The 16,807-nt window shown below is 47.3% G+C and overlaps 1 protein-coding gene across 1 annotated transcript in view; it reads right to left on the bottom strand.

The window, feature by feature from the left end:
• Positions 1-1,114: 1,114 nt before the first annotated feature.
• C2H3orf20 (chromosome 2 C3orf20 homolog) overlaps positions 1,115-16,807 on the bottom strand; it is a 39,091-nt gene continuing 23,398 nt past the window's right edge. The window contains exons 12-17 of the mRNA XM_021191749.1: positions 9,296-9,599; positions 7,641-7,748; positions 6,413-6,555; positions 2,392-2,487; positions 1,689-1,823; positions 1,115-1,211 (exon numbers count right to left, since the gene is read on the bottom strand). Coding sequence (XP_021047408.1) covers positions 1,115-1,211; positions 1,689-1,823; positions 2,392-2,487; positions 6,413-6,555; positions 7,641-7,748; positions 9,296-9,599 — 883 coding nt within the window. The remainder of the gene's footprint in view (positions 1,212-1,688; positions 1,824-2,391; positions 2,488-6,412; positions 6,556-7,640; positions 7,749-9,295; positions 9,600-16,807) is intronic.

Genomic DNA, 16,807 nt, shown 5'->3' with positions numbered 1-16,807 from the left:
CTCCTCCTCCTCCTCCTCCTCCAGGAGCAACCTGATAACCTGATGATGTTGCTCTGGACACTCAGTGCCTGCCCTGAGGGTGGGTGGGACTCCAATTCGCACGCACACTCGCCCACCCCCAACCCCCAGCCCTCCCCATCCCCCTACCCCCACCCCACCCTGCTCCAGGACGATAAGCATCCTGCAGAGCACACAGTGCACTAACTACTTAGCATATCTATGAGAGCACAGCTGAGCACAGGGCCTGAAGGCCAGAGAGGTGCAGGTCTGAGGCTTTATGTCAGACTGTAGCCTGAGCAGAGGCCTTGGTTCTGACCTTCACCAGGTTTAGGGGTACCTATCTACAAGGACAGAACAGGCACAAAGGCCAAGGCAGACCTTCCACAAGCTCTGCTATGGGGATATGGTTCCTATGAGTGCTCCAGCTCTCTGAGTTAAGGGACAAGGCAGCAAGCACCCAAGAGGATAGCTGCCTGGGGCCTCTGGATGCTGATAGAAGATGCTCCAGGACCATGAACTCAGGAAAATGAGAACCCAGTCTACCCACACATCCCATTGCTGGGCTACATGGGAATGAGAGCCTGGAAGGTGCCTGCCGGACTCTGGCCTTCAGCCCACTCCTCCTCTTCTTGTTCTCCTTCATCCTTTGGCATCGCTATCTGCCCTTCCATCCTCTCTCCTGCCTGCTTTCTCATCTCTTTTCACCATTCCTCCAGTCTCTTCTCCCCTCCTATGTCCTCCTCTCTCCTCTACTTTCTACCAGAAGTCTTTCCCACTCAACAGAGGATGGAGACACAGTCCAGCCCCTGCTGAGGCTCCCTAGGGTTGCTGAATGGTTGAGCGGGCAGTCCCTCGGCTGTGAGACATTTGTTCCCCAGAATGGTCATCTTCTCAGGTTTATTCCTGGCCACAGAGAAAGCTCTGAGTTGGGGGGTAGCAAGTTTTTAAGTACCAGCCTGAAATTAGCCATGGGGACTTCTGGTCTTCTTGGAGTCAGCCTGCCCCCCACCCCCACCGCCTCATCCAAACTCTGGAGGCACATGCATTTATTAAAGGGGGTGGGAGACCAGGAGGCGGGGCTGGGTGTGGGGAGGTCATTGCTGGCTATCCAGCGTCACTTCTTAGAGTTTGACTTCTTAAAGCCAGCGGTCTTCTTACTGCTCCTCCTCGTTTTGGTGAAAGGCTGCAGTTCCAGTTCAGGCGGTTTGTCCCTAAATACACAGTGGGAAGATGCAGGCACTACATATCAAGGGAGCAGGCAAAAAGCCTGGCTTAGCTGATGAGGGCATGACCCTAGAGGGAGAGTGGCAGGGGACAGTTCCCTCTTGGGCCAGTAGTCTGACCCTAGCACTTTTCTATCTTTCTGGAAAGGGGCACACTGCAGAATTGGTATTTGGTCCCCTGTCACCATCACCAAGAAACTTGCTGGAGTTGAGAGCATCCTCCATCCTTCTGACAGATGAATCTGGACTTGGGGCCTTGCTACAAAGTGTACAACCCTGACACCCAGTGGGACACTGTGAAAAACAGGCTGTCAATCAAGGACTGAGCTAGCCTATACCCGTAGGGACACAGATTACCAAGGCATAAGGCATGCTATGGTAGGCCTTCATGGCCTGAGTTCAGAGCTAGGGAATCCTGTAATGAGCCATCCCTAATCTGCCAACTAGAGTCATAGGGAAACATACTTCTCAGGGGAGGGAGGTGGTTCTTTTTCTATTTTGTCCACAAGCACCACTGAAGAGACACTGCCTTCGTAATCATCAGATGGGGGCTTTTTAGTTGACTCAGTTTCATCCAGGTTTGTGACATAGGTTGACATGCTGCAGGGGAGGGTGACAAGATGACATAGCTTAGGGGGTCAGAGGTGAGAGCCCAGAGTTCACTGAGTGCTATCCCACCCTGTTCCAGACCTAACCCACCCTGCTGTTCCAGACACCAGAGAGACTAGCAAAACACTCTTCTTTCCAGTTGTTAGGAGGGAGAAAGTGTTTGTTCTTGGAACCTAAGGACCACTGGAGGTCAGTTTAGCTTCTGTGAAGGACTGCATAGCCGCCCCCCGCATGCTATCAGCTCCTGGATCCATGCTACACTGAGCACATGCAATGCCCACAGGTTACAGATGGCTTTGCAAAGCAGCAAAGGAGAGCTGAGTAGAGGCCACCATGCAATGCTGTTGGCCACATGTATCCCCCAAATTCATATGCAGAAATCCCAACCCCAGGACCCTAGAATGTGGCATCAGTAGAGACACAATCATTGAGATATAGTCATTCTGGAATGAGGTGGGCCCCTAATCCTGCATGACTAGTGTCACATCAGGGTAGTGCTGTCACCAAAGCCAAAGAGAGGCGAGAATGTGACTTGAGAGGGACTATGGTCCACCTATACCTGGGTTCAGACTCCAGTCCCAAGAACTGAGATGGCACACCTCTGCTGCTTAAGCCACATGGTTTGGCTATTCTGGATGCTCTAAAAGCGTCATGCCTGCAGGGCAAACATATCATTGACATGAACTGCACTCAGTTCTCAAAACTGGCCGTTCATCATCAAGGAGCCAAAAGACTGAGTGCCTGCTGACACTCATGGATGACATCCTCGTGGATGGCAGCCTCCTACTCTTGTCACATGGCAGAATGGGGACTCTAGCTTGTAGGTATTAACTCCACCCGTGGTGTCTCTGCTCTTGTGGCCTAGCCACTTCCCAGAGTCCACTTTCCTAACTCCATCACCGTGGAGCTAAGGATTTCAGAACATGAACCTGTGGAACATGGCAGCTTGCTACAGCCACTTCTCTTCACTAGTCCCTGGCCACCTCCTGTTGTGACTCAGCTGGCCCCACCTCTTCTAAGGTGGGCAGAAGAGAGGGGTGCAGTACAGTAACCCAGGGGTGAAGAACCCCCTCATAACTGGAAGCACCCACAGCACAACCAAGCCTTCAATTGATGTTCATAAAGATCATGGCTGTTCCCAAATCCTTTGAGGTTCTCACACAGGCATTGGCATTCTGTAGTATCTTTACGAGGTCTCACTCCAGTCTGTAAGACATGGGGAGCTTGATAGTTTATAAGATGCTCTGTCCTTCGTAGATTGCCTGTGGTTTACCAAGTGCTGTGACTGGGCACTGTGCATGGCTCATGGCAGCTTGCAAAGTGCTCTGCTGCTTAGGAGGAGCAGGTCTGAGAGGAGGCCCAGCAGTTTCTGCGACCCTCTCTAGTTCACAGGGCACTCAGCAGCTTCCAGTTCCCACTGTGACTTACCAGGGATATGAGCAATTAACAAAGGACTTTGTTTTTCACACATTTCATAACTGTTCACCGTGTTCTCTGTGGTCCACTGAACACATTACAGTTTGCACAGCATTAAGCTTATGGGGCCAAGATTGTTTTCAAGTTGTTTTTGTTACGGCAGAGTATGACTGTTTCTGGTAGATTTTGATTGTGTCCTGTAAAAACAACCCTGAGATGGTTATGTCCCATCCCTTCAGGCCATGACCGAGGTACAGAGAAGATGAAGGTCATGGTTGTAGTGTAGCCTGGATTTATTTGCTATTTATGGCACATCCTTTTCCTTGCTGGCCCTCAGTCTCTCCTTCCATAAGGTGTATGTGCTGTGTGCCAGGATCCCCTAGCTCAGGGTCCTGGGTTGCTTTTCTACACACAGACACCCAACCAGATTCTAGCAATAGAGAACAGGGAACTTGGAGCCCACAGTTCCACACTCCTCTCCCTGATGACCATATCATGTTCTATAGGCAGCAAAGGACCCCAGGCACACTTGCAAGTGTTACACAACTGTGTACTCTGTTGCCACAAAAGGAAAGTAGAAGCAGCAGCTGCAGCCTGACCACAATCTCCCTACTGAGCTTCTGTAGCAGCAGGAATAGACAAAAACAAACAAACAAACAAACAAACAAACAAAAACCTGTCTTTCAAGTGTCCCTGCCTCTGTAGAAAGTCTTCTCAACTGATTGTGAACTGTTACCAACTTGGGGTGGGAGGCACTAAGTGTTCTTCTCCCTCCCCAATCAGATTTAACAACTCTTCCCTGACTGATCCTATTTTTCACTTTATTTGCATATCCACATTCAGCCAGTCAGGGTCCAGAGGGTACCCAGTACAATCGGATGTTCTGGGGATTGCAGAGACAGAACTGTTGCCAGAGGGAGGAATCAAAAAAGGAAGGCTTTGGGTTGGGCTGCAGCCAGTTGTCCATCCTCACTGAAGGAAGGCCACTCTCAGTGAAGGCTGCCTTCAAGACAGGCAGGGGACAGAACTGTCCCTATGCACAAAGTTCATTTGAGCCTCTACTTCGTCAGCAGGTGAGAATTCATTCTTGAGCTGCCTCCAGCTTTCAAGCCCTGCTGGTCTGGGTGTTCCTGTTGTTGACTAGCAGCTTTGTTCTGCAAGGGCCTGCTCAGGATTGATGCCCTGAAGCCCTCTAAGAACATTTAAGCTCTAACACTTCTCAGAGCTGAAAGAGCTCTTGGCTAGCATCTTTCTGCTACCAAGAAAGCAAACCTGATCCATTTAAATTGTCAAAACCCGTGTGCCAAACTGCCAGCAAAGGAACCTCCTGGTGGTTGTCCTCAGTGGCTGTCCACTCTGTCCTTGGAGGAGGGTGGGATAAGGACCAGGTAGAGGGAGGCAGGGATGTTCCCATTAGCCATTTCTCTACCTGCAGCAGCTGTTAAGCCCCTTTGTGTTTCTAGGGTACCAACTGTTTTTTCTGTCTGCTCTGCTCTCCTTTCCACTCAGCCTCCATGACTATCTCATACTGCCCTATCCTGGTCCCTCTCGTACCTAAGCCCTTAGTAGAGTATGAGCGTGGCAGGGTAACACCTCTCTGCTCACAGATACTGGCACTTACAAGCCACACATGACCTCCCTTTGCTGTCCCCAACCCTAGTGAAGAAGGCCGAGGGTACGTGTCATCAGTATTGTGTGCAGATGGACACAGCCTCACTCAGGCTGCTCACTAAGGACCACATGTGCCTCCCACTGAGCACTCCCAAACCCTGAGGTCACGTGGTGGGAGCTCCACGAACTTCCCATGAACGGATCCACACCTCAGGGTGAAGCATACTGACAAAACCCAAATCAGCTCCCCGAGGGGAGCTGACATCACGATAGAAAACTGCATCTAGGCATGGTGGCACATACCTTTAATCCTAACACTTGGAAAGTAGAGGCCAACAGATTTCTGAGTTTGGGGCCAGCCTAGCCTATAGAACAAGTTTCAGGACAGCCAGGTCTAACAGAGAGGAGCCATGTCTTGAAAAACCAACCAAGAGGCAGGTGGATTTCTGAGTTCGAGGCCAGCCTGGTCTACAAAGTGAGTTCCAGGACAGTCAGGGCTACACAGAGAAACCCTGTCTCAAAAAAAACCAAAAACAAAAAACAAAAACAAAAAAAAANAAAAAAAAAAAAAAGAAAAAGAAAAAAGAAAAACCAACCAAACTTAAAACAAACAAACAAACACACAAGATAGACATCTTTAGGTCTGTGTGGGAATGGACTTAACTTGGCTCTGTGGGGGTGTTCAACAGGTAGCTCATGTCTGCATACAAATTTTATAGATAACAATTATCCTAAGTTTGATCATTGTTTACCACTTACAGATCTTGTTAACAAACACTTTTTGTGGAATCCTTAAAAATTTGTAAGACTGGGTGTTATCTTCATTTTAAAGGCAAAGAGGCAAAGATTTGGGAGCCCACATGACTACTTGACAGTTACCAGATAGTACAGGGGAAAGCTGGCTCCAACTGTGTCTTGGGACCCCTGACCGAGCAAGTTTCCCAGGAACCTGCACCACAGATCACAGTGGAATCTGGAACCTGCCAGTGCTCACTGGACGCAGACGTTAGCATAAAGCTCAGGCTCCTTCTGGACCAGACTACAGCGTTCTGAGCTCAGAGACAGCCTTCTACCACTTACCAGTGCCAGCCTGGACATGCTTAGGAGGAGGCAGCATCTGGGTGGATGCTCATACCTAAGCCTCCTCCGTCAATGACTGTGTCTGTGAGGCCCACCTAGCAACCCAGCAGAAGCCAAGCTGAATGTGTGCATAAGTTACAGATGAGGGGTATGGCTGGACCTCCTGCCCCAAAAAGTGTGTTTCTAACATCTGCAGCTGATTGGGGCACTGGGCAAAGAAGCAGTGCCTCCTGCTTCTCACATCGCCCTTTAGCCAAAGTTATGGCTCAAGGAGACAAACAGTGTGACCTTGTAAACCTCTTTCTGCCTGCTCTTCCCTCTCCCCCTGCCCACCTGCAAACCCCTCCGTTTGCTCAGGGGACTGTAGAGAGGCTGCACCCCACTTCCATACTCTGGCGTTTCCCCATCTCACCCTCTGGCACCACCTGCTCTCCCACCCACTGTCCCTCCTGGGATGGCTTATCCAGTCTTACTTGAATTTGTAGTTGTCCGGTAGGAAGTAGCCCATCTTGCAATCCTGTTGAGCCCGGAAGATCTGTTTCAGCAGATTCTGCTTGCTGAAGCCGTAGCCATTTAGCACACAGCCCCCAAATAGGAGCTTGCCCCCAGCAAACATCTATTGGAAAACAGGAAAGAAATGAAATAAGAAACACCTCAGAATGTTGACATAGTAACATGACTATAACTGACATCCAAGTTCCAAGTCTTAGTTGGACTGAACACAGGCTGCTCAGAGATGGTTTAGGATTCAGGCCTTTGATAGCATGGGAAATCACACTAGCCTCCATCAGAAACCAAGGGAGACACTTGAGCCTGGCCCCTGCACAGGCCCTCCTGGGTCACAGGGCAGCCCGACCTGCCCAGCTATTGGCCCCTACTGGGAGCCTTTCAGATGTATACTTCATACCTCCACTAGGTTGCAGAAAGGTTCCGGTTTTACCCACCCACAGACTCCTACCCACCTGCCTACAACTGTCTACCCCACTTCTGCTTCAAAACCACATATCAAGATGCACTGTTCAGCTCAACCTATGGAATGGGGGTTTCACACCCTCTACTATCTGTGTATATCATTCTCCAACATGGCACCGGTCATGCTAGGCATGGTTATTCATCATAACATTACTATGAAGGAAAAGAAAAAAAAAAGGGAGAAGGGAGAGAAGGAAAGAACCTTCCAATAAAAGCAGCAAGGTTAGTGATAACAAGGTAAAAATTCTGGTGTTACATGCTCAAGATGTGGAAAGGTGCTCTGTAGTTGGAAAGGTGTTGCCCTCAAGTATGCACGTAGAGAAAGACAGCAAAGTTCAGATGTGATAATGTTAGGTGGGTGTGGCCTAGCAGGCGCTCCAGATCTTAAGTGCTGGATAGAGGAGTTAAGAGCCCAGGTGATATGAAGGCGCCATTAGTTCCTAGATTGTATACCTGTGTTGTCAATAAGTATATAAGGTTTGAGAATCTTTTAGTATAATTTAATAACAATCAGATGAGTAGACTTGATTCTCTGTGTGAATGTCACCTGTCCCCTCCATCTCCTGGGATGGGGGGTGGAAATCTGTTGGGTGACTCTCAGTCAGTCCTGCTCTCTGGGCCCCATTGTGGATGGTAGAGATCGGCAGGTCTTGTCCTCTTTTCCCTGATCTGACTGAGACAGTGGGGGCTGTGGTGAAAGTCTAGCCCTTAGCAAGGCCCCCTGCTCACCAAAACCATCCCGTGTATCACTGCAAACTTCTTCACCATTAGGGGAGGATCCTTCTGCAGGGGGCTGTCCAGGTCATACCGCAGCAGGCGGTAAGGGTCATGCCGGCACTGCCAAATAGACATGTGGGAACTGGTCATCCTGATGCAAGAAGATACATGTTAACTTTCCTGCATCCATCACTGTCCTGAGAGGAGGTGTCCAGATCTGCTCTGAACCTTGTGTGGGGGAAGTCATCACTAGAGTGACTGCTCTTTGTGAGACACCACCAGATTCTCCCTGGGATCTGTGTCCTTTACTCTGGAAGGTTTGCTATGTTGCCCAGCTCAGAGGAGCCTTTACCCCACCTCTCACTGGCTGCCACGCTTGACCCCTTTGTGGTCTTTAGCCATTGTGGAACTCATGAATGAGCAGCTATTAGCCGGGGCAGAGGGCAGTTCTCTGTGAGGTCCACCACTACCCTCCAAGCCTGTCTATAAGCCTCACTGCCACTTCTCCATCTTCTACTACTTCAGGTCAGAGCTTGGCCCCATTCGCGCTGCCTGTGGCTGTAATAATTAATAGCCCCCAGATGAACTATAGCCAACTGTACATTCCCATGAAGAATTTCTATAGAACACGTGAGCCCAGAGCGGGTTCTTAGTGAACATTCTCTAGACTGAAGTGGGCCGGAAATGAAATGGGGAAGGGACATCTAATTTCAGGAGGGCTCTAAATTCTGAGTTTCCGGGAGCTGGCTGATATCCAGGCCTGAGGGTAGACCTGGGAGGCCAAACTCCTAGAGCAGATCCCTACCCCAGAGTCCTCACATAGATTCAGAACTCTGCGGCAACAGGCTCAAGAGGAGGGGCAGCTTGGAAAAATTCCCTTGCCCATATGTCCACATGAGTCTGGGGACTCAGCCTTTCACCGTTTCTCACACCGTTTTGAATGAAGGCACACTCAGCGTGATGAGGATGGACTTAAGAACCTCTCTAGAGGGAAGGAGGAGGTTTCCTATACCCTAACCCTTATGCTCCAGCACCCCTTAGACTTACAGTTGGGACCTCAAACTGTCCTCATCCCCGCACGAGCCATTGCCAGGGACACTCAGCTGCCTGCCAAAGTCCTGAGCATCCTAGGGGCTCATTCTGACCCCAGGAGGCAGAAGTCACACATTTCAGAGCTGTCCTGCCATGGCCCTCTCCAGGGCCCATTGTCACTACAGCCATACTGGGACTGACTCGTATGAACCAGTGGCAGGTATCCAGAACCTGACACAAGCCCAACACACTGGGGAACCTGGGAACAACAGCCCACAGACGTTCGCTGAAATGTGAGGGTGTGGGTGGTGGGCATTGTTTTTGCCCTTGCCCATTCACACCAGTTGTAGACATAAACCGCTAAATGCTCTGAAAGAAAAGGGCCGAGCCTTGACCTTGTCTCAAGGGGCAGAAGCAGCACCTGCCCTAGTGTGGTGGCATTCATCCTGGAAGAGAATGAGCAGAAGAGAGACGATGGGGCAAAATGCTCCAGACAGAAAGAGGAATGTGTGCCAAGGCCCTGGAAAGAAAAGGAACTGACAGATATCCAACCCATCCTCCTACAGTGGGGTCTTTTTGGGTCCTCCCCAACTGGCCTTAGCCTGATAGGCCACCTCACATGGCCCCGGACCAACCTGGGTGCAGGGTGATGACCGGCCCTGCTGCAGATGGCTATACAGTGTATCCATCAGCCACTGCAGCTGTGCGGTGAGCGTGGGATCCTGGCTCGACATTATTCCAAATACCAGCACTTGGTTGGGGTCCCGGGGTGCAGACAGGAAGCGCTCCAGCTCCAAGTCGGACACCAAGGGCGCCTTCACAATACATTTGCAGCCAGCCCGGATGTCTTCCTTGCGAATGAGCCTCCGCAGCACCAGTGGGCAGTCGGAGGGTGAGGCTGCCCACCTGGTGGGGCTGCGCACCTCTCTGCGCTTCCCTCTACAAGGAGAAGCACAGTGGTTGGAGCCTGTGGGCAGGCCTCAACCCCTCCCCGGACAGCTCTTGTTCCTATACAGAAAGAAGCCCACTGCAGTGCCTGGGTGAGTCCCTCTAACAGTGTGAGGGGACCCCTAGCTACTCCAGGCCTCAGTTTCCCCATGTGCAAAAGAAGTTACTCAGCTTGCACCCAGAGCCATTCCTGACTGTGACTGCACAAGACCCGGCTCCTGCTTCTCACTGCCCTTGAGCCCCCCTCACCCTTCTCAGTATTCTCACTCTGCTCTCCATGCTGCGGCCACACTGACTTCTGCTTAGGCCTTTGGTTTCGCCCCAGAGCTATGAGCCTATTCTCTTGCCACCTTTACATCTATTGAAATGCCACCTTCCTAGTGACTTTCTAAGCGCCCCACCTCAATGAGCTTTCTTACCTGCTTTATCTTTCTCTCAAGCACTTCTTGCTGTTTTACATACCATCTCCCCCTTATTTTACTTATTCATAGTCATCATATATATCACCATCATCACCATCATCACCATCACCATCATCACCATCATCACCATCACCATGATCACCATCACCATGATCATCGCCATCATCATTTCTCCGTATAGCCCTGGCCATTCTCTGTAGAACAGGCTGGACTCAGATTCAGAGATCCACTTGCCTCTGTCTCCTAAGTGCTGGTATTAAAGGCATGCACTGCCACCACCAGCAGCTTCCTCTTATTTTTATTATTATACTTTCCTATCTTACTACAGGTTCCAAGGGATCGGCTACTTGCAGTGCTTTGATTGGTGGGCTACAATAGAGCACTTGGCCCAACAAAAATGCCATAGAGATTGGCGAACACTCCAGCATTTATCAGCCTCCTGCTATGTGCTGACGCAATGAAAGCAGCGTTAGACGCAAAGCACTGTTTCCCTCTCACGATTGCTGTTTCACACAGCATTTTACAGGATCTATGGCCCTTGGAATAGGCATTACCTTGGCTAATTTTGTACCCCACAGCATAGGCAAGACAGAACAGTTATCACCACGTACAGGTCAAATCCAGAAAGCATCTTCCCATAAGGGGAATGGTCTGCCCAAGTTCAGCGAGGCGTTTGAAGTAGCAAGGCCTCAGACTAGAACCAAGTCATCCCCAAACAAGAGCAAGGCCTGTGAGTCACCACTCACCAGTCAGCCAGTTCATTTTAAATATGTTCATTTTCTTTTCCATGTGAGTGTTTTGCCTGCATGCATGTGTGTCCACCGTGAACAGAAGAAGCTATCTGACTCCCTGGAAGTTACAGATAGTGCGAGCCGCCACGCGAGTGCCGGGGAACCGAAACCGGTCCTCTGTAAGAGCAACGGGCCCTCGTAACTGCAGAGCCATCTCTCCAGCCACTCATTTATTTTTGACACAGGGTCTTGGTAAGTATCCCACACTGGCTTTGAGCTCATGGTAATCCTCCTGCCTCAGCCTTCCTGGTGCTGGGATTGTGGGCATACACTGGCATACCTGACCTTACAATTTCTAATTCTTCAGAGGAAACTTAATGAGGGTAAATACTTGCCGACCAAAGTTGGTAAGGGCATTTGCTCGGGGGAGACGACAGCGAGAACACAGCGATGTAGCGTGCATTAGCTTATGTGAGGTCCTGGATTTGATCCACAGCACCAAATATATATAAAAGTAGAGTATCTCTTGTTTAAGGATCTAAACACCCAGGAGGAATGTTAGTTCTATCCATCATGGTTTATACCAGAGTAAATTCAAAGTGATCAAGGCTTTTAATGTAGGAGAAATAGACTCTACAATTTCTTACAATTTAGAATAGAGGCATAGAGAACAAATTCTTCTCTTATGATTCTCCTATTCAGGAGCTCCTACCCCAGCTGTGGTGAACAAGTAGCTGCTATGTGAAGACCTGGGAGCGGATTAGAAGTCATCATTTGGGGCTAGACAGGCGACTCAGTGAGTGAAGTTCTCATTGTTCAAGAAGAGGACCCGAGTTTGGGCTCCCGACACCCATATAAAACGCTGGGCATGGTGGACCACACATATAACTCCAGTGCTGGAGCTGGGCAGAGACAGATCCCCAGGGCTTGCTGGCCAGCTAGTGTAGCTAAGCTGCAAGCACCAAGGTTACTGAGAGACCTTTCCTCAGAAATTTAAGTGGACGACAACAGAGGAAGACACTGAAGTCAATTCCTTACCTCCACATGCACACTTACAGATACGCACATAACAACACACACACACACACACACACACACACACACACACACACACACACACTTTAACATATGATAAAATGGGAACAAATCAATTTACCAACAAGGATTCAGAACATGTTCTTAAAACTTTGGAAACAGAGATGTCACCAAGAACAGCAGGAAAGGAACAGCAATACTGTTCTTCCAAAACAAAAACAAAAGCTGGGAACAAAGTTAGGGAAAGATAGAGGCAGACAGATAGGCAGACAAGTTGACTGTAACCTTAGGAAAGTTCATGAATGAGAAACTGCCAAGCTTTGGTGCAAGGAAGCTGGCATTTGAGCTGTCTTTATCACTCTTCTTAGTTCATGTGCTGTTATGAGGTGGGGAATGTGGATCAGGTTCAAGGAATGATGGTGGTGTCGCTGACCTGTCTAAGGTTGAGCTCGGGATCTGCTGTGAGCAGCCCCAGCAAATATTTGTTGAAAGCACTTGTCATAGTCAGTTTCATCTGTCAACCTGACACTGGGGAAAAGAAAGCCTCAGATGAGAAACTGCCTCCCTCAGAGTGGCCTGAACACATCTGAGTCTGTGTCTGTTCCTTTATTGCTGATTGATGTGGGAGTGCCAGGCCCATGGTGGCCGATGCCATCTCTGGGCAAGGAGACTTGGGCTGTATACGGGAGGCAGCTGAGCAAGCCAGGAAAAAACAAGGCAGTGAGCAGTGTTCCTCCATGGTCTCTGCTTCCGTTCTTGTCTCGTCTGTAACCTGTATGTCAAATAAATCCTTTTCTCTTCCAATTTTATTTTGGTCAGTCCTTATTGCAGCAAAGGCAAAAAAGGTCAGACGAGACTGTGTGCAAGGCAAGCACACGGGTACAGACTTAAAAAAAAAAAACAAAAACCCAGCAAATGGAAAAAAAAAAGATGTAGGAAGAGCCAGGTAGATGGCAAAGTCTCTCAAGAACACTGAAGGATCTACATGTCAGGCTGGAGAAAAGCCCAGGAACACCCTCATCTTTCACCTCTGAAGCTACTCAAATAGAGTGTGAACGTTGATACACAGCTGTGGACAGCCTGGGCGAAGCCTCAGAGTAAGACCCCACACAGAGCCGTCCACAGCAACTTTAGTGTCAGGGGCTCTGTGTCAGGCCATCAGCTGGCCGCCAGGGTGACTAAGCTGAGACTTCAAGGACTGCACAGTAAAAAACAGAGCCCTTGCAAAAAGAGTTTATAAAAGCTACTAAACAAATCTGGCACAAAGAACCCTAGGGAAAGAGAGATGGTCTTCTACAGCTATATTTAAAATGACCAGTCTTCAATAAAAGGTTATGAGGAGTAGTCAAAGAAATTGTAAATAGAAACTGCCCCTTGGGAAAATTAGATATTGGATTTCCTAGAAAGGGGACTTAACTTAATTTTTAGATATACCGAAAACAAACTGTGGAGCGAGGTCTAGGGGAATCCAGAAGAACAGTGTCTCATCAAATAAAGGGTATCAAAGAGACAGAAATTACAAAAAGTAAAACAAAACAAAATGAGAGCCGAATGCACAGAGCTGAAAAGAAAAACTCTGCCATGAGTCTCGGCAGAAAAGGGAGGAGTAAGGAAGTGAGATCGTGAGATTGGTACAAAGCACTCTACCGTTTTTTTACAATTGAATTGTCAAGAGATAAGAACATGTGTGCGGTGGTGCTGAAAACCCAGTACTCAAGAGGGCTAAAACAGAAGTAAACAGTTCCAGCCCAACCTGGGCTACTCTTAGATCCTGTCTCAATCAATAACAACAACAACAACAACAACAACACACACACACACACATACACACACATACTCACACATACACACACATACACACACCAAGAGAGAAACTTGAGAGCAAAAGGAGAGAATTTCATCATTTTTGGAGATAAGATTGATATTAAATAAGCAATTAATATATAAAAAATATAAAGAACTCCACATTGTATGTTTTAATACATGGTCTCCATAAGCGATGTATTTTGGATTCAAATATACAATTAAGTTGAAAGTAATAGATTGGAAGAAAACATATCACACAAATAATAATTAGAAGAAATCAGGAGTATCTACACTAATACCAGAAAAAAGGAAGTAAAAAAATCATCATAGGAAGGGACTGAAGAGACTGCTTGGTTCCCAGCAGCTACACTGAGTGGCCCCAGGGGATCTGACAGGTCTCTTCTGTCCTCCACAAATACTTGCACTCATGTGCACATGCATGCACACATGCACAAGTAATAAAATGAAAAAAATTGTTATTAAAGGAGAACATAATAATGGAGAGAAGTTATTCCACCTAGAAACACACTGATTGTATTAGCATGCACTCTTCCTTGAGTTCTAAATACATAAAGAGTGGCAGAGCTGAGGAGTCACCACCAGGGATGCTACAGACATCAAGAAGGGGCACCCGGGGCTCAGCCAGCCAGCATAAGCACCTACCACAGCTTGGCACCTACCACAGCTCTGCAACCTGAGTTTGATCCTGAAGATAGAGCCTACTTCAGCAAGAATCCACCTGTTCTCTGACTTCTCCTCGTATGCGCTGGTACAAGTGAGTATTCACACGCACCAAATAAGCATTAGAAGTTTTCAAAAGAAGGTCCTGGGGGGTGGGGGGAGGCTAGGAACAACTCCGTGTCGTATAAATCCAATGACTTGGATGACCAATTCCCTTACAGACACGAATTACTAAATACTCATTCAAGAAAAAGCAAGTAGTCTAGCAAGCTCTATATTTATAAAAGCGATTTGTTTTTAAAAGCCACCAAAGGAGACTTCTGGGGAAGAGGTGCAAAGAAGAAAGGGTTCTCTGCTTTTAATGTTGAGGAAACAACTATATAGCCACGTGCAAAACAAATTTCAACTCATACATTATACCTTATACAAAATTATTTCTAAATAGAAGCAGCCTGAAACATAATCTAGGGGTTGGGGAGATGATTCGGTAGCTAAGGGTGTTTGCTGCACAAGCAGGAAGACCTGAGTTCAAATCTGCAGCACATAAATAAAAAGCAAGGCATGGCCACAGACTCCTACAACCACAGCAGTGAGTGAGTGGAGACAGGATGGCTGGAGCTTGCTGGATGCCAGATGAACTCTAAGTTCAGCGAGAAACCCTGTGCCAAGGAAATAAGGCAAAGAATGATAGAGCATGAATGATAGACATTCAATACCCCCCAACAAATATGCATATGTCACAATACACACGCAGATACACATACATACATACACACATACATACACACGTATACATACACACATACATACACACATATCATTATTCTATACATTCTTTTAGAGAAAGCAGAGCAGCATATTACTGGTATGAACATGGAGCAACTAGAGAGCTCAAACGCTGATGTGGGGAGTAGAGCTTGCTAGAACTGCTGCAGAAAACCAAAAGTCCATACAAGAAGCTGAGCATATGCACACACACACACACACACACACACACACACACACACACACACACACGTTCCACAACTTTACAAACCTTAACATTTGCCAACCATATAAAAGACAAATGTCTACAGGAGCACAATTGGCAGCACAAAAAGAATGAGGAGTCAAACGCCTATAACATCAGAATTCATGGCATGATCATATAATAAATTGTTATACAGCAATGAGAAAGAACAAGTAAATCTCAAATCATAATACTGAGTGAAAAAAAAAAGCCACACTCCAAGAAAACAAACCATATACAACCATTTTAAAAAAGTTAAAATAACGACTAATCTGTGATGGTCACAATGTTTGGTCTTGGGAAGAAGGAGTCAAGAACTGGAATTGGCACAGAGGGATTTCTAGGGGCTGGTAAGGGTCTGTTCCTGGTTTGGTGGCTGCAGGGGTCTGTGCACTTGAGCCGTGTGATTAGAATTTTCTCATTATTTTGTGAAAATATCATATTTAAAATATATACTTTAAATACTTATCTATTATTTTGTGAACATGCATGTGATGTGGACATGCATGTGCTGTGGGCATGCATGTGCTGAGGGCATGCATGTGCTGTGGCACACATGCACGTGGAGGTCAGAGGACTGCTTGTGGGACTCAGTTCTCTTTTTGATGACAGCTCACAAGCCCCCAAATATACATATTTTTAAGCTCTAAAGAAAAAACCAGATAAATCTATTGAGTTCCTTCTACATTTGGAATGGCTTCTCTAGCTTACAAGGTTCCTTGATCAATCTCCTGGGTGTCCCTGTGTTCTCAACTCATATCATGGCTTCATTCTTAAAAAAAAAAAAAAAGATTTTAAAAATTACATTGTGAGTGTATACCATGTGTGTTACCTCACTCAAAATGATATTTTCTAGTTCCATCCATTTGCCTAAGAATTTCGTGAATTCATTGTTTTTAATAGCTGAGTAGTACTCTACTGTGTAAATGTACCACATTTTCTGTCTCCATTCCTCTGTTGAAGGACATCTGGGTTCTTTCCAGCTTCTGGCTATTGTAAATAAGGCTTCTATGAACATAGTGGAGCATGTGTCCTTATTACATGTTGGAGCATCTTCTGGGTATATGCTCAGGAGTGGTATAGCTGGGTCCTCAGGTAGTACTATGTCCAATTTTCTGAGGATCCACCAGACTGATTTCCAGAGTGGTTGTACCAGCTTGCAATCCCACCAGCAGTGGAGGAGTGTTCCTCTTTTTCCACATCCTTGCCAGCATCTTCTGTCACCTGAGTTTTTGACCTTAGCCATTCTGACTGGTGTGAGGTGGAATCTTAGGGTTGTTTTGACTTGCATTTCCCTGATGGCTAAGGATGTTGAACATTTCTTTAGGTGCTTCTCAGCCATTCAATATTTCTCAGTTGAGTATTCTTTATTTAGCTCTGTACCCCATTTTTTTAAAAATAGGGTTATTTGGTTCTCTGGAGTCTAAGTTCTTGAGTTCTTTAAGCCCAGAATACTCAAGATACAATTCATAGACCGAATGAAGCTCAAGAAGAAGGAAGACCAAAGTATGGATA

The sequence above is a fragment of the Mus pahari genome, chromosome 2 (genome assembly GCF_900095145.1).
Source record: "Mus pahari chromosome 2, PAHARI_EIJ_v1.1, whole genome shotgun sequence".
In the NCBI taxonomy this organism is placed as follows: domain Eukaryota; kingdom Metazoa; phylum Chordata; class Mammalia; order Rodentia; family Muridae; genus Mus; species Mus pahari.
Note: the sequence above shows the minus strand (reverse complement) of the source record. Positions and strands in the feature narration are given on the sequence as shown.